General features: G+C 41.9%; 1 protein-coding gene across 2 annotated transcripts; it reads right to left on the reverse strand.

Moving 5' to 3' along the window:
- Positions 1-819: 819 nt before the first annotated feature.
- On the reverse strand, positions 820-23,440 carry aatka (apoptosis-associated tyrosine kinase a). Of its 2 annotated transcripts, XM_079563812.1 has the most exons (15): positions 23,232-23,440; positions 22,982-23,103; positions 14,041-14,174; positions 11,752-11,884; positions 8,651-8,730; positions 8,354-8,472; positions 8,147-8,231; positions 7,935-8,068; positions 7,503-7,587; positions 7,311-7,432; positions 6,998-7,147; positions 3,572-6,509; positions 2,616-2,769; positions 2,343-2,546; positions 820-2,021 (listed from the first exon to the last, which is right to left on the reverse strand). In XM_079563812.1, the coding sequence occupies exons 2-15, from the start codon at positions 23,061-23,063 to the stop codon at positions 1,993-1,995; spliced, it is 4,449 nt and encodes a 1,482-aa protein (XP_079419938.1). In that variant the 5' UTR covers positions 23,064-23,103; positions 23,232-23,440; the 3' UTR covers positions 820-1,992. The 2 variants fall into 2 exon arrangements, with proteins under 2 accessions (XP_079419938.1, XP_079419939.1); XM_079563813.1 differs by lacking the exons at positions 11,752-11,884; positions 14,041-14,174; positions 22,982-23,103; positions 23,232-23,440 and adding an exon at positions 8,819-9,283.
- Between the last annotated feature and the right edge of the window lie 460 nt (positions 23,441-23,900).

Below are 23,900 nucleotides of genomic sequence, written 5' to 3' on the forward strand. Positions count from 1 at the left end.
ACTTCTGTTTGTAAATATTTTACAATTTCTAGACACTGTATATTTGGGAATTATTTCTGTTACTAAGCAACTGCGATGAGTGCATCAGAATGATAGGTGATCGCACTATACATTATATTGATACAGTATTCCCAGTCTGGGAACTGTGCCTTTGTGCTGCTTCTAACCATTTGTTTTCTGACCTGGTTTAAAGCTATGTGCAACTTTTTTTTATTTAAGTGTTTGTTCTTTTACTGTAAATTATATTTTGCTTTTCATTTTTGTTGTTTTTGCATAAGACTACTACAGCACAAGAATTACAGAGCATCCGTCTCTAAATAAATTATCAACGCTTGCATTAAGGATCAAAGCTATACAAATGTTTTTTTGGTTTTTTTTAATATATATTTTAGTTTTGTGGGAGTGGTAGCTTACTGATAAAATTCAGTATTATGTGATTTGATCTTTTGCTCAGTATAAAAGCATTTCTGAGAGCCAGACTGCACATTTAAAGGACTACAGTGCTACATATGCTGAGCAATATGATCACGCTTTTAACAGTAGCACATACAAAGTTAAAAACAGTGCTTTTTTTTTCTAAAATGCTTCCTTTACGGTTTTCTATTTTTGTCTGTAACTGTTTCATATCTGTGCTGTTCAGTCTAAATGAATCATGTTCACAATAAATGTCATGGGCACAAATGTCATCTATATATCTGTGTGTTTTGTTAAGTCTCATTTCATTGTAATAAGCTGTTGTACTTAATTGTCCCCATAGGTAAATGTCTTCTGTCCTTTGACTCATCTTCAAAACAGAAAAAGAAAAATCTTCATAATATATAGAATGAAAAGTATTTGGATTTATTGTGACAGTACAACAGCCATGAATGAGGAGAAATGATAACAGCATATTTTTACTGACAGAGCATAAAACAGCTCGCCTCATCTTCAGCGTTCAGTGATTTCAGGCAATGGGCCTTTTAGGATCTCTTTGGCAAATTAGATTGGAAACAAACGATCCAAAATTGCATGGTTGTACATAAATATACAAAAGTGGATCCCATTGTTGACTGGAGAGGAAGAGGGAGTTGTTGATGCAGCTGTAGTAATTATTCAAGTCAAGCTACTCGCTACATGTCAATGTAACATTCGCACATTACAGCGAGCTATGTCACTGTGTGTCTTTTGTACATCTTAGACCATTCAGCACATGGAGTAATGGAATACATCAGGTACATAACACTGTCATTCACCGTCTAATACTGGCCTCTTCAACGTGTAGCTTGCACAATCATCCTTCCATGAGGCAAGTGAGGTATGATGGAGGGGCATAATTACTTGTTCTTTTAGCTTCCTTGAAGGTTCATAAATGACTGACAGCATTTTCACAAAAAGATCATCTAAAATCTTCTTGTGAATGTGTGTCTCTTCATTACATTATCCAGGTCCAACAATACCAGGGCCATAACAAGAAAGATTCAGTTTACAATAAATTCCAGCCTAATAATATTAACGTATAATAATATTTTTGTAATTCGGTTTAGGATGGTATCCAGTTCGTTATGCTGAGTCACTCAAAGGAACAGAGGCTCCTTTATGACACTGGCATTGCTTCGGTTGTCTTCCTCTGCCAGTGAATTCATCTTTACACCTATAAAGCACTGATCTCTCTCACACATTGAGAAATTGTATCTGTGTGGATGATAAGCATGTGAACAAAGGCAGCCAATGAGGGGAGCAGCTACAAAATACAGATATATTTACTGCTAAAACTTCTATGCACTTGGTGGTTTTCTGTCAACTTCGGACATTTGCACATTTAGTTTTTTTCACCTAAAAATACAAGGAAGTGTGCAAATCTCAAGGGTGGTCAGTACAGTATGAGGCACTCTCATAAAGGGTCACTGGGGTCAGTTTAAAGACTGATAAAAATAAAACTCTGTAAAACATTTAGAGAGAATTATGCCATTTTCTGGTTTTAATGTCCTGGACTCTTCCAGCGTCAGATATGGCTCAGTTTTTTGGGCGCTCATCATTGGTTTCTGTTGGAAATTAAAGAAAATGGGAAGCACATTATTGGTTAATAGTCAAGGAAAGGCACATTCATTTGTAGAGCACAATTTGTACGCAAAGTAATTAAAAGTTCTGTTCTTGTTATTGGCAGAGGTAATTATGAAATGTAATTTTCACTGTATAAAATAGTGGTATTAAACTACTACTATTTTCTCCGTGGCCCTTTTCTTTATCATTTCAAACCAGAATAGCATAGCATAGTCTTATTCTTTACAACTCCAACTGTTTGTCAATGCCAGAAATAGCTGCAATTCATCACAGCTAAATGCTATTCAAAAAGGTACTAGTACCTGCTACTGAGCTCGTGTTGGAATCCAATACGTGTGTGATTGAGAATCGTGAGACAATGAAACGGTTGAGTGCCACTGAAGCTTGTTTGGGAGACTCTGGGCTTTTGGGACTGGACAGAGGAGAGGAGATCGACTCGGGGTGGCCATTGGGCGAAGGTGGATCTGGCTCACACAGGACACCATCTTCAAATCCATATGATTCATCTGAAAGCAAGCATTTCATAACAGTGAAAATGATACTTGATGCACTGTGAAGTTAGTAATGCAACCCACTTTTGTCATTGTCAATTTCTTCTGTTTGCTCAAGAGGAGTGTCAATTAGGGTGTCAGAGTCCTGTTGTGACTGATGGACTGGAAGTTGTTCTTCTTCTGGGGATTCTGCTTCTGAGGCAAATGTGTAATCTGAAAGTTCTCCGGTTGGGCTCTCCTGGAAGAAAATGAAAAGTCTTTATTCCTCACTTAAATGATAGCAAGACAAAGTAAACAAGGTTGTGACAAAAGTCACACATATTGATTAAGCGGCTACAGTAAGAAAAAAAAACACATTTTTAAAGCAAAAAAGATTTTAATTCAATGTCAAATTGGAGTTTTGATTTTAAACTGTAAGAGGCATCTATAAGTCTGCTTTGATGAAAATGAAAAAAACCCAGATATCCAGTAGGGATGGGCAATGTAACACAATGAAGTCATTTCTTATCGTGATTCAAGAGCCATTTGCCTTTAAGCTGTAACTAACCCTTTCTGCTTCATCTGAGAGCTTACATTACCATTATGCAACTATTTATGTTAAAAAAGTTGATGTTTGTGCATTTTTGGCCCAGTGGCTGTATGAGTAGTAAGCTTTGTGCCTTTACTTTCCATCACAGTGGTCTCTAGGACACTCTAGGATCAATTGTCTGGTAGGTTTTCACTGCTGACGGACCCTCTCACCAGAGCACCTACAAAACAATTGATCCTGGAGCGTTAAAACCACTGTGATCGAAAGTAAAGGTGAAATGCTGAGCACTCATACATCTGCTGGGTCAAATATGCTTTAATTTTAACTTTTAACTTTAACTTCTCTATTCGAGCATTGAAGTGAATGGGAGAAAAAAAAAATATCAATTTGTTTCCAAATTGTCAGGCTGTCATGAGGTACGATCACTATTAACTTTTATATCATTGTATTGCCCACCCCTTGCATCCAGTTCAAACTACCACAATGATAACTTCACTATGTAACCCCATACCTGATCAAAGAGGAAGACTGTGACATCATCAAAGAAGGACACTGCTTTCTTCTTCCTCTCCAGCTCGTCACAGAAGGACTGGGTGAGCAGTGCAGGCATCTTCAGGAGGCTGCGCAGGTGTCGGGCTCTGCTGCAGTCACTCACCACCACAGGCACCACGCTAAAGTCCTCCTCGCTTCCCTCACTGTCTTCATCCTGGACATTATACGTTCTAAGTTCCTCATCAGACTCGCTGTCGTCAGAGTCGTCCTCTTCCTCCGCCTCCTCTAGGGGCGCCCTCACATTCTCACCGCACAGCTCCAACAGGGAGGAAGAAGAGGACAGGTCCGCAGGTGGGCCATTGGGGGACTCCTCGCACAGACTGTCTTGAGAGTCTGCGTCTATGTCTTCAAAGTCATCTTCGTTTATGGTCACGTCGGCCTTCTCCTCTTCTGTATTGATGATACTGAATTCAGGCATTTCTTCCTCCTCAGTTGACCCCTCTCCATTTTCAGAAGGGACATCTGCATTTGTACAATTCGACTGCAGTGAGTTGTTCGGCAATGAATTCCCAGTTTTCTTCCCTTCTTCTTGATTGGACAAGGTTTCTTGCACCATCGATGAAGGTTCAGAAGCAGAAGAAATCAGCTCAGAGGGCAAGTCCTCCACTGTTTGTTCAGTCTCCAATCCGAATTCTTCATCTGCGGGGGCGGACTCTTTGGTGAGACACCCGCCCATCTCAGGAGGAAATGGCGACAACATGGACAATCCAGGAGTTGAAAGCTGGCTGGAGCCAACCTCAACTTCTAAATGACAACTTTTGGCGTATCCTAAATGAGCGTTGTTGCCATTTGAAAAGAACCTACTTCCTTCTTCATGAGGACTTTTTTCATTTTCATAGTCAGAAAAATAAGCGGAATCTCGATATGGGTTTTTGTCTGTCAGTGCTTTGAGCTGTAACTCTGAGGAATTTGACTCTTGATCTAAAAGAAAGTCTCCACCAATTCTAGGACTCTGGTCATCGACTTCATCTTTAAACAAGAACTCGGGGGATTCATTATTTTCTGTGTCGTAGCCGCTGTCGAGAGATTTGGGCAGAATGGGCATGATGAAGTTGTCAGGGTTGAAGGCTTGCTCCATGGAGGAAGAGAGATTAAGGGTGTCTAAAGATCCAGGGGTGAAATCGTTGGCCTTTATGGGACTTAGCTCTTCTTCCTCTAGATTAGCATAGTCCAGGTTAAAATCTGCAAAAATGCCAGATGTGATGTCTGTTAGGTCATCATCTTCATCTTCACTGTAGTCGCCAAGTCCAACCAAACTGGTGTGAGAAACCCTCACGCCACTATCTGATTCTCTCTTTCTATCTTCTGAACTTAGATGGATTCCACAGCCATCCCAGGTTCTTTGTTTCTCTGTTTGGCCAGAAGATGCGGATTTCATGAAGGTTGTTTCAGGTATAATTTTAGTGCTGGAGTACAGTCTATCAGTATTGAAGGACTTTTGATATGTTTCTTTACCGCTCTTAAGATTGTGTGCGCTTGTGTCCCACTGAGTTGCAGGTAGCTTCATATCTTTGTGATGTAGGTGAATGTATGAATCTGCTCCACTTGTGTTTCGTCTCGCTACATCTAACGGGCCACTGGACTTAGAGCTAACAAATGTTCTGGTCGTGGCTTTCGATAAAGACCAAATGTTTGTTGTGTTTGCGTGAAACTGGAGGTCTAAATAGCTGTCACAGCCACTGCCCGTGTGCCCGACATCAATACTATGGCTGTTGTTGTTTGCCGAGAGGTTTGATGTCCAATTTGTGGACTCTCCTTCTGAGAAAAGGTCATCATTGTTTATTTCTCTGCTACTTTGTCGGCCCATTAAAATGCCATCATCCGATTCAACATCAATGCTAATGTGGTTAACTGCTGTTTTACGAAGGGGGTCTGCAGTATAAATGCTACTTGCCTCTAAATAAGGGTCACAGAATCCAAGACTAGGGCTGCTAAGGGCAACTGACACATTCATGGGAGCTTCTAATCGCTCTATGGGACGCACACATGTGGTCCGAGACTCTGGCGACATGTCCTCATCAGAATGATAAGATCTTGTTTTTAGTGTGGACTGCTGTTCACTGTAGACAGCACTGGATGAGATGAGCTGTGAGCTGCACTGATCATGAGGGCTGGAGTTGTTTTCCCTCAGCAGAGGTTCCATAGGCAGGTGGATGATGGGACTTGAATCTGAATCATAGCAGGTGGATTTGAGATTGTTTGCAGTGGACCAATAAGAATTGGATGGAGCTGTGCATGAAGCTGTCTCAGGAGACACGCTGCAGGCTTCCAGACCTGGGCTATAGTCTACGATGCTATCATCTAGAGTGATATTACATTCAACTGGCTCCTCGATGCGGATATAGTACTCGCTACTCACGGAGGGGCTGTGAGCACTGAGAACAGGGACCACCCCTGGGTGCTCAGGTTCATAGTAAGAGGGACTGTCACCCCTGCAAGTGCTTTCTCTGCATGAATAGTAAAAGTCCTGATAATGTGGGTTTCCCTGACCAAGTGGCCCACTGGTAGATGAGGAGCAGTATGGCTGCTCTGCTCGGGCCTCTTCCCATTTGTACTCAAAGTTGAGCCCCTGACTAGTCTCTGTAACAGTCAGAAGGTCATCCCCTGTGTCGGAATGAAAACTGTCTGAGAAGTGTTCGAGGAGGGGGAAGGAGGATGCGGAGGAGGCCAGCTCCACCTGGGTTTGTTCTGATGGTGTGGGGGTGAGGACCAGAGCAGCTGAGGAGCTGTGAGTGCAGCTCCCCAGTAAATTGGGTCTCAGTGCATTCCAGCGTTGTTCAAAGTCTTCTTCTGCTTCACTGGAGCCTTTGGCACACAGATATGTGACGAGAAGGTGCACCTCTTCACTGTTGGGTCTAAGTTCAGGTTGCAGCCAGCAGAACTGCATCACCTCATACCTACGCAGTAACAAGCAAAGTAAAGTGTTTTCCTTCATGCCCAAAAGTTGCAGATAACAAGAAGAACAATTGATTTTGGAATGATAAATGAAAGCAGCAGATGGCTACGCAGTAAGTCAGCAGATTCTTTTTCAATTGTGTCCTCAGTGCAATAAAGTATCAAGGCTTTAGGTGCATTTACTTTTCTGCCATTAATTTTCAATACTTGATTTTAAGTTCTTGCCAAATGGGAACCTTCAAAGTTACCACAGATACGCCCAGGCCTGGTGTTTCCTGTCGGCTGCCCATATAAGGACCGACTCTCTACCTGGCCTGCTGCCACACCACTCCAGCTCCGCATTTAATTATTGTCAATTTTATTAAACACTGTGTGAGAGAGCTTTAAACTTTTTGGCTTTGTCCTACTCTAGAGCCCAGGCAACATAGCATTCAAACTAGCACTGTGAGTCTGTGTCATCAGAGTGATACTTAAAATGAAAGTAACTCACCAGCGCTCTGCCAGAGGGAGCGGGAGGTGTGGTTTGGGTAGTTTCAGTTGCTGCTCCTTCACAGCGTACGTCAGCACCTGTCTGTCTGAGAATTGTCTGTACGGCTGGTTTCCCAACTCAAACAGTTCCCACATAGTCACACCCAAAGACCTGTAATAACACATACAACAAAGACCTTACTTGATCGCAAATACACTTAGGCATAGAAATATTTACCAGTTTAACGTCTATCTTTACTTTTTATTTACTCTTTTTATTGTGGGTACATAGCAATGTTGTATTAAAAAATGACCCAAATGTGTTTTCCCCTCACCATATGTTGCTGCTTTTGGTTTGGTCAACAACTAGAAGATTTCCGTGAACCTCGTCTATGAGTTCTGGAGCGATCCATCTAAGAGGCACCCAGATCTGATCTGGAGTTATGAAATAATCCTCCTTTGAAATAAAAGGCAGATACAATAAGCAAGTTAAGTTTATATATAGTAGTTGCAAAATAGGGATTTACCTTATATCGGCTGTGAGAAAGGCCATAGTCCCCAATTTTTACTGACATTTCTGAGGTTAGCTGGCAGTTCCTCAGCGCAAGGTCACTGTTGGAATTAAAATATTATCCACCAAATTGTAATTTTTCACAAGTCATGAAAAAAACATTTCCACTTTTTAAACATTTAGAAAAAGCAACAAGCAGAGTCTCACCTGCGCATTGACTCTTCCATTATCTACATCAGATGGCTGTGATCAAGAGAGTAGGGCTCACCCACAGCAACAAAATCACTGATGCTGGAGTTTTTTTTAGTTACTCAGGCAGCACCAGGATGTTGTTGTAGAGAGTGGCCAGCAGGTGGTGCAATTGCCAAATAAAAAGAGCAAGAGGCACTGGTACTGTAGGCTTGACAATTCTGTAAGTAGGAGTACTAAATACAATGAGCTTTTTTACCTGTGAATATAGTTGTGTTTGTGAAGATGGAGGAGTCCCGAGGCAATGTCACACACCATTCTCTGAAGGATCAGTGTGTCAGGGGTCTCTGAGTCCGCTCCCTGGCAGCTGCGGAGGTAGCTCTTCAGATCGCCCTGAAATTAACATATGTCAAATTATGGAATTGAAAAAGTGGAAAAATAAGATTGACGATAGACAGACAAAGATATTACCAGAGGACAAAACTCCATGACCAGCAGATAGGGAGTGACCTCTGTGCATTGTGCCAGACATTGAAGCAGGGCTGTGTGCTGAAGACTTCAGCAGAAAAATAAATAGTGTATTGTGTTAGAATACTCATGTAATACAATCAAGTAATACAGAGTCATGTTTTAACATTAAATGCATATAATAAATGGATTTGATCATGTTAATCTTACTGATATGGTTGAACCTCCTCCAAGAACTGCATCTGCTCCTGGACACTGGCGCTGGCCTTGAGCTCCTTGACCACCACCTGAGTGGTGCTGAGACCAGCATTGACTTCCCCCAGCAAAACCTATTACAACAATGTACAAAATAACATTCTGTCAGAATGGCATCATAGTAAAATGCAATAAACTGTATAAATGCATGGATGTGGAGAATTAAATTATGGTTACATTAGTTCTACATTTCACAAAACATACTGTATATAACTATGTACTACTACAAATAAATAAATTTGTGTGGTTTACCTTCCCAAACCAGCCATGGCCAAGCTCCTTTAGATAAAGAAGGCTATGACGACCCAGGTCTGAAGATTTCAGCAGCTGGACTAAATAAAGACACAAATAAAGTATTATTCAATTGGCTGCTAGAGACTTTCCACACCTTTCACACACAGTTTTACACAAAATCTTTACCTCCATGGATCCTCATATTTCAGAACAGAAATGATGGTGCTGAAGCAGCAGAAGAGCGGCCAGCCACTCTGAGCAGTGAGCACAGTGACAGAGACTGTCCCATGAGAGCGGTCCCATGTAGGGATGAAGTACAGGTTGAGAGTGTGAGAACCGAGTGCCCAGGGCCCTGGCCCCAGCCGCCTCAGCCTCATTGTGTGTGTGAAAGAGTCGACAGGATTTAACCCTGGGAGCCCTCGCGCAGCTGAACAAGCTCACCATGTCGCCTCTGTGGTCTGCACACAGCTCATCCTCCAACCGGTTCACACACAAACACACACTGTCCGCCAGAGTCCCAGCTGTTGAGCCAATGCACATATCCACATTCTCCATCAGAAGAAGCCAGAGCGAGAAGCGATGTGCTGCCCTGCTCTGGGACCCCTCCACTGACCGTCACGTATGTTAGCACTGTGCTATTTGACGCTCCAGCTCAGAGTGCAGCCTCAAGACACCCAGCAGTGACATAAGGCCCACATAATGCCCCCTGTCACTCAGGACAGCCACATTCCTCAGCCAAGCAGGACACAAACCCTGCACTGTCAGATGCAGAAAAGACCTCTGTCATACTCACTATCTCGCGCCCCCCTCCCCCCGCTGAGGTCCCGGTGCATGCCACTACCCGTCCCATTCTGTGTCTCCTCATTTCCTCACAAACCCTTCACTGTCTTCTGCCCATAATGCCAGTCCTCCTCTGGTGCGTTCCATGGACAATTCAGAGCAGCCTTATGTTCACCCACTGGGCCATCAGCCTAAATCAGAGCCATTGTTGGGCCTCACTCACTCACACGCTCACGCTGTTTGTGCTGGTACTGAACACGCGCACACACACACTGGGGCAGGGGCACACAAGGACCATTCTCTACTGGAACGCTGGTCAGAGGTTGTCACGGAGATTACAGGCCCACACTTCTCCGAGCGCCCCTCCCAAACAGGCAATTTATGGCAATTGGGGAATGTGTGAGTGAGCATTCCCAAACCCACTGTATGCATTTCCAAATCAGTTTTTAGTCATTGTAGTTTAATGGTGAGCTCATGCAATCAAGCATTACAAACACAGGCTTTGGGGCATTAAGCCAATTGTAATGGGTAAAAGCCACATGCAGCTTCTCGAATCACACATTAGAGAAACACATTTATTAGGGCAATTAATAGAATTTTAATTGAATTGTGAGTGAATTCGTAATTTATCGGCATTGTAGTTTTACAGTCTACAGTCAATAATGAGCATTTACATTTACATTGGGGGAGTTTTGACTTCAATTTTTGTTAAACGGCACTGGAACTGTTTATGTTTATTTTGGGACGTCTGCCTTATGTATGTTCATAAACCATATTAGTTGAATGCACATTTACTTTCATTTTTGATCGGAAATCAATCAATATGAGGGGGGGAACATATGTACTTTTAGTCTATACATTCATTAGACATTGACAAAAATAGTTTTATCATACACTTCTGACTAATTATTGATTAACCGTATGGGATAATAGTAGATGACATTTGGGTTGTTTCAGTCACTCTATTACGTATGTCCATAGCGTGAGCAATGTAAGATCTTTTCATTACAAAATTTAGGCAATGTCATCAAAACATATAAATCAATAATTTATAAACCTCTATCCATGGACGCACATCGTGTAATGCTGCTTGTCATTGACGCATGCATATCTTTTGTCTCATAAAAAGTACCATTCTCTGTGTGTCCCCTATTCACAGAGCGCATGCAGCCCCTGCAACACCTGGACCAATCACACAGTGGTAACTATGGAAAACAGGGCGCTGGCTCCTGATTGGTGAAGAGCCCGGCGTGGCCTTCTCCAATGGCTGCGAGCGTTTACATCCAGGAGCGTTGAGGACCTCTTAAAGTCCCGCCCACCTGAGCACAGCACAGCGCAGTGAGTCATGTAGGGAGCGGCAGTTAGGATCCCCACACACGCGTTCACATGGGCACAATGTAAAAGGCAAAGTGACCCAAAGAACAGACAGTGCCTTATTCCATAAACCCCAAAATAAAATGATAAAATAATATCTATAATAAGTATAGGGGGGAATAAGAGGGCTTAAAATATCTATCTGCTTCATTTCATTTGGCGATTTCTAACTTTTGATATACAATAATAATAATTCCAAAAGCTCACGGTTTATGCATTACTGTTTTCCCATTATGTGCAGATGCTTGTCTCTTATTGACACAGAATATATAAAGAAAACACTTGAAATTTATATAACATCCGACTGCACCTTCTAGACAACAAGGCAACAATTATGTTGACATGAATGGATTGTGCACTGTCAGGATAAAGCTCATGACACTGTGGCAGCAGCTCCGTTGGTGTGGTTCGATTTCAAGTTTCAAGTCAATTTTCAAGTTACCAACGACAGGATAGTGCATACAACTTAAATAATATCTGACTCATAATTTGCTATATAATCTCTGAACAATGTGACTCCCATGTAAAAGGGATCCTGAATATGAGTGGCTCCTTCCTGGTTAAACAAAGGGAAAGGAAATACAAATATTTGATGTCCTATTATGCCTTTTTATAATTTACTAGGGCAGGGATTATGTAGTTTTGTCATTATACAGAGCCAATTCAATTTATACTGCAATTTCAAGATCTGACCTCTTAATGAGTGCTGTAATTTATTATTAATAATAATAATAACAATAATAATAATAACCACATGTTATTCTGAAATCCTTGAGATGTTCGCCTACAGTGCTGCCCCTCCTGTCCAGAATTCTGTGACCCACTTTTGGCACGTTGTATTCTTGTGCATTCTCCCTTTGGATGCAAAACCAATGCATCCTTGTCAATAGGCATGACGTACAGTATATTGCCCCAGTCCTGTTTGCTACTGCTTCAAATATGTCAAAATATCACATGTGTCTTACTGGATCTGCCAGGCTGCTTGGACACAGGCAGTGACACCTCTGTGAGGGGCAGGATGTAGACCTCTGGACCATTGTGTGATGAGGGCGAGGTCAGATCTGCCTGGTAGTCCTCTCCCTCTGTGTTTTCAAACTCCTGCGATGGACAGACACACGGACAGAGGTTAGTCATCCGCACACAGCTGTGCCACTGCTGACACCGAGTGGGTGACAATGGCTGGACTGTACAGGCATTCACTCACACAGGACCCACCCACCGCCCACCGCAGATAGATCATGTATGTTGTGAGGAGCATTGTCCTGTGACTGTGGGGACACTGTGGGGACACTAATGTAAACAGCTCTTTACACACAAAAACTCTTTCTTTGTTTTCATCTGGGTGGATGGTGGTTAAGTCACGCATATTATGGAATACGTTACAGCAACATAAATGTATTAGCATTAAATTCTTTCTGCACCCACGCTGACAGTTCAAGGACCAGTTTGTGTGGTGATGATGTCGATGTTTGCTGATTTGTTACTTAATCTTCAATGTATTTGAATTTGACTTATTATTAGCAATAATCTGTGTGAAGTTTGCTAGTTCTCTCCGTGTCTGCATACGTTTTCTACAGGTGCTCCCATACCACTAAAAATATTTACAATATGGACCCCCTCTGGGTCAAATAAAGTTTATTTCTTATCGTATAGATTAACACACAGATTTCCACGGCATTTGGAGAAATGGACACTGTTGCGTTAAAAAGTTACAGCACATTATCAGTTGCCGTAAAAGGCAGTACTTTAGATGTCGAATTTTGACGTAACAATGTGAGCCTTGTAATACTTTTGTGACTGCAGAGCTGATGGATCTACTGGGTCTTAACTATTCCTGTTGAGTTGCGTTAGTTGAACAGTGTCTTATCTCAAGAATCTCTTTAGTCTTGTCTTCAGTGCGATGCATTGAAAGGCAGCTTGTTCATACGCACTGAGCCATTTTGTGAACCATCCCGTCCTCAGCCTCCGACTGTTAGTCATATAGACAAAGAAAGAAGTCAGTCGGAGACATTATTCTCTTAACTCTTAACTTCAGACATGTTTATCTTAGTGTGCTCTAAACAGTGTTTTAGGAATGTGTTTTGTTGTGTATTTTTTATTCACAGCCTCCATCTGCCACTCTCCTCCTCAGAGCAGTGTGAAAGGCAGCACCTGGCTCTGAGTCAGCTCCACAGCGCTCCCCAGAGACCCTTCAGCTTGAAAGCATTTAATACCCACAGCCTCAAACGCAAAACGAACTTCCATAAGAGCGCGCTAATGGGAAGGAAACAAAGCTTTTTTTTTTGTGTGCAGTTAAACAAAGTGAAAGGTATTATTGTGATCTACTGACAGGCCGGTCTGTGTCTGAGCTTAAGACAAAGGCCAGGGACTGTTTGCGGTGAGGGAGACGGCAGTCCGACAGCATCAAGGATTTAGGATCAATTTATCAAACCACAGTGTCAAGACTAGAAGTATGAGGCGGGATTAAACACATGCTCCATGAGGGTGTCTAGTTGTATATATTTGTTTTAAATCTGTATTATAGAACCTGTATTGGAGTTTTCTTTAGTTTTTTTTTCAGAAATATGTAAATGACGACTAAAACTGCAAATAATGCTGATGTTGGACTCTACAACCATCTGGAAAAGTTGTACATTAGACTAATGCAGTATAATTATGTTTTAATTTTGGTCTATATATATTTACATTGAGCGTGCCGACATCAGTGAAGGCTTCCGAATAAATAAAAGAGACGTTAAAAATTAAAAAGGTCTTTTATTTAGGCCTTTTTTTCTGTTTCCTGAGAAAAAAATCCACATACTATGGGTAAAACCAGATGATCATAAACATAAAAGGAGGACTATCTGAAAAAATACACATTACCCAAAATCACAGCCCCTGTCCCCAACCAAGTCCAAAGTATTGCTAGTGCAGGCACTTATGTTAAAGGTGCATTATGCAACCTTTTATGAAAAAAATCATGGTAATTGTTTGGATCAAACAATTGATCCTGGATCTTCGTAGAGACCCCTGTGACCTAAGCTCAGTGACTGAATTCTATCTGGAGGTTCTTCAAACAAGGTATGGCCTGTCCACTTATACAAATACAAATGACCAAACGGTAAGGCACAATTTTCTGGAGGCCGTAGTATCCTCATTTCCATAATATGCTGCCCAGACTTTTACCTTTAAACCTTCCACTGATGCACAAGTTAGCCACAACATACCGTAGATATACTGTATTACATTCCAGTAGAGAGCAGCAGTGAGCTCACCTTGAACCCAATGTCTCCCTTCTTGCAGCAGAGGCAGGCCAACATCAGGAAGATGAACGTGAAGAGTCCAGAGAACGACACAGCAACCACAGCCAGCGAGGACGGCCAAGACAGCTCACTCAGCGGCGTCCCATCTGCAGCATCAGGGAGACACAACATATACGCCATTGTCACAGAGCTGCGGCAAACAAGTAGTCCATGTGCTACAGCTGACAAATCAACAGGACATTAAAGTTGCACACACTGTTGATTTCATGTGCAAACTAAGGGAATGAACAGCCACGTGGTTTTCGTTTGCTCTTTTGTGAGTCTCTTATTCGTCTGTGTGTTGCTGCTTGGTGTGAAAGGAAAGTGGTCCCCTGTGGCTTCATTTCACTGTGCTCCTTGAATCATGAAGGCAAAAAGTTTGATACCATAAATGAATGCAATTAGTGTCTTTGGGTTTGACTTTTCAACACGCACAAGAACGATTAATTAGATTATTTTGTTCAAATTTACAATGGCCCAATATACACAAGAGCATCTAAACTGTAGAACACATAAACACGCACAACACCAAACATTCTCTTGGTGATCAGCCATGACACTTTTCCAGAGGTTTATCAAAATGAAAGCATTTGGAAGAGACTCTGCTTGGTATCTGCAGTCGAAGCAAAGCATGTCCTCAATAGCACATACTGTGAGTATTGCTTTACATTATCCAGCCAAATGTTACATAAACCAAATGTCAATTCAAATCTGCATGGAAATTAACAGAATACTTACTGGTGAGCACAGCTAACAGCACCATTCAAATTAAGTGGTGTCAGGGGAGGCATGTGTGTGTTTAATATTGGTAGAGCAGAATAAAAACATTTTAATTTACAATCCCCCTAAGACTGCTGTAGCTGATATACAATTTCTCCCATTTGCTTCTTAGAGACCAGGTGTGAGCTTCACTGCAGTGTGCACAACATGTAAACTGCTGCATAAAGAGCTGTGCTGCTGTGTGATACTCTCCCTGTAACAGTGATCCTGCAGACATGAGCCAAGGAACAGTACACATTGTTCCCAGTTTGTTTCTATAGGCCAAAAACCAGCAGTGAAACTTACAGCTATAACAATGACATGGATGAACAGCCTAAGTAAACAGGACAGACTGAAGCTATGAACCTTTGCAAAGTGTGAAAGTGTGTGGGCATGCAGCCACCAACACATTACCATGGAGACTATACTGTGAACACAGAGCTGTCAGCCAGTACCGACAATAAAAGTCAAAGACTGATAGCAAGCTCAACTAACATGCCACGCACAGATATCTGGTGTGGGTGAAGGAAATACATGTTTTTGACATGGTTATGCTGCACAATAAATATTGAATTTCAGAAGCACTTTGCATGGTTGCAGTAAGCAAATCACACAGGCTGCAAGCTGCATTTAGGCAGCACAACATTCTGTGTAAACAGTAAAATTACCGTCTCGGGTCTGTCATAATAAGGTCCTATAGGTTGCGTTCCTGTGATGTCACAACATTCCAAAAAGCCCATAGTTTATAAGTGAGGTGAGGTAAGAATTCCATGGGGGTAACTGGGTAACTATATTTCTAAGCTTAGTTTGTTGCTCATTTCTCAGTCATTCCTCAGCCAATTCACATGAAACAAAAACTGTCACCTCTTCCAACACATATGAACTGTGGTCTGATTATTTCCTCATAAAGGCGTCCAAAAGTGGTGTCAATATTCAAAAACATGTACGGTTGGTCAGTAGAAAGGACCTTCAGTCATAAGAATAATGTGGCAATCCAATCACTTTCAAATAATGATCAGGGAAAACATTTGGACACCTTATTTTGGGAAATTTCTTTCAAAAACTGTCTCCCATAGAGTTGTATTGGCACCTGCCTTCTAACTGCAATAGAACATAGAAACATTAACGCAACCTATTATGATTAAAACTTACCAAACCTATACTTTCTTTCTCCCTTGAAGCCCCAGAGTCACCCCGAGTCACCCCACCATCACCTCAGTGTTTTCTGATCATTCCCTCCTTTCACATTTGAATTTGCTCATCTAAAATATTCTGTGACCTGCACCTCTGACCAGACTCATCCTTAAGCCCCCACTGCAATCCTCCTATTACTATACCTGTACCATTTAGTAGAGTTTGGGTATTGGGTACAGATATGAAAACTATTACAAATGATCTAGATTATAGCTTGTACTACAATCCAGCGGTACCCTGAAAAGGCAATCATTTATTGAGGTGGCACTTGGTGTGAAAGGTTGTCTTGACACAGACAGATGGCTGTTTGCCGCATGAACTTTCGCCGTATTATTCCAGTCTTAAATTGAAATGAGCAGAAGATGCGATTGCAGAGGAGATGTGCAGATGGTGCCAGATGACAGGAGCTGAATCAGGGGTCGCAGTGACTCATGGCTCATTCAAGGACGGCACAGAACACAGGGAGTGCAGGTGAGGTAGCACCGATTAAGTCATATGTCACATTTCAGACAATGGTCAATTGCTCTGTACACTTTGGGGAAAATACATCACTTCTTGGGAACAACTCGTGTCTTTTAGTCCACCATAGACAGATATTATAAAATGGGGCTTAGACTAAATGATCATGATAATATTTGAATTGCAATTTCAATATATTGGTGATAGAATAGTAATTCAAGCAATATATTGTTTTCATAGTTTGGCTGGGTGTGCAACTTATACTCAGGTGCGACTTATATCAAACTAAATAATTTCACTTGTTTTCACTTGTGTACTAGTATCTGCTACTCCTGTATCACTGAAGATTTAAAACAAAAAAGGGTAATCGAGCAGCAGAAAGAAAGTTTGGAGTGAGCGAGAAACTTGTGAGGGACTGGCAAAAAACGGAGGTTATTCTTACGACAATGAAGAAAACAAAAAAAGCTAATCGCGGGCTAAAAGCTCGATGGCCACAGCTGGAGGAACGAGTTTGCAAATGAGCGCTTGAGCAACGTGCTGCCGGGAGAGGCTTGTCAACTGTATGGAAACACGCGAGTCTGTTAAAATTACTGCTATTTGATTGGGTCATGGCTTGTCATTCTATGGTGATGGTGGGTCGTGACTCTACACTAGTTGAGTACTACTGTTTTAAATGACAATGCGATTTAAAAAAAGAGGGAAAAACATGAGGTCTGGGTGCATAATCCAACAGCAGCGTATGGTTCATGGGATGGACTGACACTTCGCTGACTCACCCACCAAATGACTGGCATAAATACTTTAAACGCATTCACAATTTTAGAAGATTGACAACACATGTATTAGAATAACGTAACAATGTTGTGCTTTCCAGCTTTATGGATGTAGCATTTCATCCTGCAACTAGCAAGTTCACAAATCGAAAAAGCACACTCTGATCCAGCCTTATAAAACTTAGGAGGACCGAGTGACAGAGCGCAATAACAGCAGAAATATGGAGGTGTGTCCTGACGGAGAGGAAGGTGAGTGGAGCAGCTGGATTAGGTGCCTGGCTCTAACTGCATGAGCGTGTGTGCACGTGATAAGAGTGTGATGTGTGGGACGGCTGTGCATGGCTGCTGGTCATAAATAAGGCAAGCAGTGGGAATATGTTTTCGGCTCTAGCACTGCATAGATGTACACATAAAGGCCTGTTTCTGTTCAAAAACAGAAGCTAAGTAAAGCGCTGATGTATATATATAATATATTGCTACATATAAGCTGTAGTGTGACAGATTCAGCAAGATTTGAAGCAATAGAAACCACAGATAGCAGGACTAAGTGATGCCAATCAGGCCAACACTTAAAAACCCCAATTGAGGTGAATAACAGTGTATTGGGAAACTGAACACCTTCAAAATCGCATCTTTTGTCAGATCATCTCTCAATTCTCAGAAGTTGTCCAATAAACTAGATTAAAACCGGTTCTTGTGCTCCTGGAGGGCCTAATGGTTAAGCTGCAGAGTGCATGCTTTGCAACTTGCCTGCCTCAGCAGTCCCAGCTCCAACAATTTAATAAATGTCTTTCCTCGCACTTTCACCCAATTCATACACTACACTGTCCTGTCTAATGAAGCTATTGAAACACATCTCATCACACAGTTGAGTTGCCAATGTAAGTCGTACGTGAATCTGTACTAGCAAAAAGCTGCACAGTTCCCATGTTGGTTTTGTCCGAGGATGATCCAGGAGTCGGCGGTGCTGCAGGGGCTGCAGAGTGGGCACTGGGCCAAACTCCACACCACTGCAATCAAATCATCTTTACCCAGACACCGGGAGAGGGGATTAGAACATGAGATGTGGACAACCATTACAGTCCAATTCAATTAAAGACAGCACGCCGTTTGCTAACTTGAGGGCTACAGCTACAAACATTTACATTTACACATCTGCTTAGAACTACAACATCCTCCCTGTGATTTTTATTTCAGAGCCTGTTCTGAAAACACATGGTGAGGAGCAAGGGCAATAGAAAAAGCTCGCTGAGCTCACTTGTGAACAGTGCTGCAGAGTTCCTCCTTTTGCCTCTGCTGCTTTCCTGCTGCATCAGGTTTAAGACACGAAGAGTATTTAAAAAGTCACCCACAGAAGAGCTAAGGACTCAGACTGCAGTGCACAGTGCATTCTGTCTTTCAATCACACCTTAAGCAAATCAGTCTTTTGAACAACACCACAGACCACACATGCCAGCTGTTGCCCCAATGTGCATCACCAAACACAAGTTCTGCATTGCTCTCTCTCTCTCTCTCTCTCTCTCTCTCTCTCTCTCTCTCTCTCTCTCTCAGCCCAAGTGGAGAATCTTTCATACATATGTCACTCATCTGCATAATAAAGGATGATTTTACATCCATCTTTGCATTCTAATAAATACACATCTTTATCCACTCTGAAGACAATTAAGTCTATACTCTGTCCTCTGTCTCTATCAGTACTAAATGTAGCATTAAGGGCAAAGCCAGAACTAAATAGGACAAAATAGGCCTAAATGAGGACTGACTCCACCTTAGACCGGGAGTAAAGCATGTCCAACACACTCTTCATGAGACAGCTGGAGACTGAATCAAGCCATGCATTTGACGAAGACACGTCGATATGTCAAATCAAACAATCCCCATTAATTTTTCCATAACAGTCTCTCTCCTAACTATTAACCATACAGAGATTGCCATTGCTTTTGCTGCTGCATGTTCAGCCTCAGGCTCAGTACAAATTAGATGCATGTGCAGACCATAAGCAGACATGCAAAAATGTGCCTAAGCTGACATTTCAGCCATAGTCTCATGATGCGCACAAAAGAATCCCTTGTGTTTGTGAATGCCAACACATTTGGGAAAACCTCCTCTACCTCATTTATAATTACACGTTTGCTTTGTGTATGACATTTTCAATATCGCGCTATGCACACTGGCATTGGAGTTGATTACTCCATAATATTGCCCACATCACAAAGCGCACACGCTTTAATGATTGCCTTTTTAGTGGCTACCTCTGCTTTATTCTTATCCCAATTTCCTCAGAGGCTTACTTATGTAACTAAAGTGCTCGCTGCTACACCTGGAGATATGAATAATCAATAGACAGCAAGGGACGGGCTTTTTCTGACCCAATCAATAATGTCAAGAAATTACTTTGCTTACTGCCAGTTAGTGGTTTACTCGGACGTTTCATTAGGGCTGCATGATACGAAACAAAAATACAAAATACGGCCGTGAGTATAGTGATGAAGAACTTTATTGTGACAAAAAGACCAGTTTCTCTACATTAAAGGGACTATATGGAGTTTAAAAATGTTAAAACAAAGTATTTTCCTCCCCCTACATGTTCCAGTCATGTCCTAATGTGTAGAATGAGCCCAGACCTGTTCACCACAACTGCCTCTAAAAATCCTGCACTGTCACTCAAGAAGTTGTTACTTCAGGTCCGATAAATGACCAGCTTCTCTTAAAAGAGACTAGATGCATTTTTATACTCACTACTGCCACCTCAGGTCTTACGCATAACTGCAGCTTCTATGTTAAGCTCATTCATGACGGCATTTTGGACCCAAATAATATAGTATAGTCCCTTTAAACATAATGATAAAATGTGTTTACAAAAAGTAAATCTGGACTGAATCAAAGTAAAATGAGGACGATCAGGACAAAAATCTGACCTACTTTTCCCAGAAGGTGGGTCTAAGGATAAAGACTCCAAGGGCAACTGTCCATCTCACTGCTGATTGTACATTCATAACATTCGTATGTTTTTTCACTGGTGTTTGAGTCCTTCCTGGTTTAGATTTGAGAACCCACTTGATTTTTAAGTCGTCATGCATTTCTGTTTTATCTCTGTTGGAGTATTATGTAGAAGTCTCTAACAGATGGAAGACCTCAGTGATATGGATAATGTGTCAGCGGATGCGATAACAATCATGCAGCGAAAGTTGCATGTTGGTACCAGGCCTTTATCTTTTGAATGCAGCCACTTTTACTCCTGTCACCCAGAGCATGAGCGGAGCAGAAGCTGGCACTGCCACCTCCAGGCCTCAGTGGAGAATGATTACAGACAGCCTTGCGCGCTCAGCTGTTTGGATCAGTGTGTTGTATCTGCTGCCCTTCCGATCAGCGCTAAACCCAGATGTAAAAAACAATATACTAGCGCATCAACTGGATATTGCATTTCGACTACAAGACTGCAATTATTCATGCAGCACAATATCCTCTGCAAACAACAAAATCACCTGTCAGCATGGGATCTGTTTATAACCTGATAATCCTGTAATTTAGGAAGAGCTTTTTTTAAATCAGCTCGTCACACAGATGTGGCGTGTTTGCTGATAACACAGTAACAACCCATTTGCTTTACAGCTACGCAGCTATTATGTCATCACCTGCTTAGTTATCTTTAGAGCTGTCCTTGGTGCTGAAGACAGTGGGACCAGGTGTCGGCATGTCATGCTATCAATCACTGGTGCAGAAGAGCCCCACATACGTGCACACAGATCGGACCATCCATGTTATGTAAGGACAAAAATACAACATCCTCCTGCTCTTCCTTCCTTCTTCATTCGGCTGCAAATGTGTGAACATGTGTCACCAGGAGCACACGTTGTACCCTAGCATGAGTCCATAGAAAGACTCAGGGTTTGGTACTGTTCGGGGCAGCGTGTAATTGCAATTGAAAGGGAATCACAATTTCAATGGTCGCGTTTAGCAAACCGCAAGGGCTTCAATAGGTTCGGCAAAAGATATAATATACTGTCCCTATGCCATTCTATTATGTACTGTAAAAATCTGTTAAATCAAGTTCAAGCAACACTATGTCTCTGCTGTTTGGACTATAGGACAATGATTGGTCCCCCCCCCTTCCGACACACCTCTTTCTGTCACCTAGGCAACACATTACTTCTCTGTGCTATTACAAGAATGTATCAGCGTATGTGTGACATCTTGCACTTGGACGTAACATGTTTCACAATGACATAAGCTTCTTAATGCAATCTTCACACATCATGTAGCCACATATAAACACATGCATGGCAATATAAAATGCATGTGCTTTCTGTAAAAGTCCAAAAATTGTGCAAGAAGGAGAAGCAGAGCAGAGAGTAAGCAAGCATTCAATTATTAGGGTGTACTGTAGTGTCAAATTAAATGATACACCATTGGCTAACTTGTATCATATTGCAGCACGCAGGAAAGGCTTGGTTGTTCACAGGGGACACATTACTGCATCTGCTCTAAGCGTATAGATCACTAAAACGGGGAGCTCTTTTGTTTTGACAGGTCAAGAATAGCAGCAAGATTCAAGGCTATAACGGAGGTTGAATTAGGGGCTGTACTTGTACTTGTAGAGCACCTCATTTTGCTTATTCTGGAAAGGTCAATGCACTGAAGCGTCGCAAATCATGTTCGGACTGGTCGAGCGGCCCTTAGTTAAATGCCAGTGTTACAACATAAGAGTACATTTTGCTGAGAAACTGGATGCATAGATGCAGGAGAGAGAGGAAGTATAGTATATTGGAAATGTGGTGAGAACACAAGGCAAATAACATCTGTTACTATGGTCAACGTAAAATCATCCAGGGGACCTTCATTTTGACATTTCTTTTCTTTTTATTTGCAAGAATCTCAAGAATCAGCTCATCTGCAATGTAGATTCAAGATGAATGAAACACAAGCATAGAAAAATGTCTCTCATGTCCTTGTTTATTCTGTTACATGCACAGAAAGGCCAATGTGGAGAGACACAAATGATGTTTTGATTTGTTGAGTGTATTTAATAAATCTTTCAAATGTAGAAGTGGCTTGCAACTGCTGAGAGTCTGAATGTCGATGATAGTGACAGCAACATATCAAAAATCCCTGAGACCATAGAAGTGTGCGGGTGAAGAGACAGCGGATGTAACTGGAGAGGAATGCTGGGCTCAGTGTCATTGGTATGCTCAGCACACTGCAGCCTGTGCGGGGACTCTCTCAGCCCTGTTTACACACCACACGCTTATTTATTCTGCCTTAATTCAAATCCTCACAGTGTCTGCCTGCGCAGCCATGACTTCTTCACTGTGATCCTGTAGCACTGCAGCAGATGCCGCAGACGCACCTGGAATATCTTGCCCACAAGGATAAACAGACAACCAGGAGATTTAGACCAAGTAGCCTTATCGCCACACAACACAACCATGTACAGCTGTCAGGAGGTCACCCCTTTCCTCATACGTGCACTCCTAGTACTGGATGTCCACACGTGCTGGCATTATACATGTTTATGTGCATAGATACGCACAAGGACAGACAACCCCTTTCTTTATCATTGCTGCTCTACATGTAACGCATGTCTATGGTCATGTTAAAGGAGCTTGGAACAATGAATGCTGCTGCTTAAAACGACAACCCCGCACAGAAGTACAGAACAATGAATGAGGGACAATAGTGGCATCAGATCGATAGATATTACAGCGAATAACCTGCATTTCCTCGCTTACCTGAATCAAAGTGGGAGCTGAAGGCAAAGCTTGGATTGAAAAAAGCAGAAGACATGACAATCACATGTGGAGCATAGAGCATCCTCCTCCTCCTCGTCGCGCCGGAGAGGACAGTTTGCAGCCTAAACAGGAAAAAAAAAAAAAGTCAAAACAAGATCCCAGTCATACGCGCTTTTTTTGACCTATTAGGCTACAGATGAAGATTGGACACGCAGAGATTTTTTTTTTTCTTTTCTTTTTTTCATCCCACCTCAGAGAGACACCAAAATCTTGCAACACCTTCTGCTGGGGAGGGTAAAGATAAAAACAGCGGGTTCCATTTTTCTTGACACCTCGTTGTCGCACGTGTCGGTTTTAGTGAAGGATTATTTCAGTCAAGAACCTCGGTGACAGATGCGCATTAGCATTACAGGTTTGGGGTAGCCTTCAAAAGGACTTGGCGACAAATTGCACCATTGTCAATTCATACGGGCTCTGTGGGTTTTCTGGAACAATCATTTCAAAATAAAAGCGGATTGTATAGATTTGTGTAGTTTGTGTTTTATTTTGAAGACAGAATCGTAGTTCACTAGCGGTTGCTACCGAACATTTTACGCAACGGTGTTGTGAAGTGAATTGCGTTAAATGTCATCAAAAATCGAACTTTTCTTGGCAATGTTTTGCCATTTTTAATGAGTTATTTACAAAGAGCTGAACCAAAGTGTAACACGGTGAGTTTCTGCAATCCAATGACGCAAAATTGTTGTGTTCTGACATGCACGTAAAAAAATAAAAAAAAATAAAAAATGAAAACAAACAGGACTAAACGAACTACTTATAAAGTACTGCATGACGACGACAAATGTAGCACTTCTTTTGGATTTTGAAAAAAAAAAAGTGAGATTGTCCACTAGAGTGCGACATTACTTCAAGGGTTATT

This window comes from Gobius niger (genome assembly GCF_951799975.1).
Source record: "Gobius niger genome assembly, chromosome: 10".
Lineage (NCBI taxonomy): Eukaryota > Metazoa > Chordata > Actinopteri > Gobiiformes > Gobiidae > Gobius > Gobius niger.

What these genes read in the sequence shown, in the direction of transcription:
- aatka (XM_079563812.1), bottom strand. Translation starts at nt 23,063, where the DNA reads ATGCTCTATGCTCCACATGTGATTGTCATGTCTTCTGCTTTTTTCAAT. An exon ending in TCATGGAGTTTTGTCCTCTG is followed by an intron (nt 8,069 to 8,146) that starts GTAATATCTTTG and finishes TGTTAATTTCAG; the next exon opens with GGCGATCTGAAGAGCTACCT. An exon ending in CAACACGAGCTCAGTAGCAG is followed by an intron (nt 2,022 to 2,342) that starts GTACTAGTACCT and finishes AATTTCCAACAG; the next exon opens with AAACCAATGATGAGCGCCCA.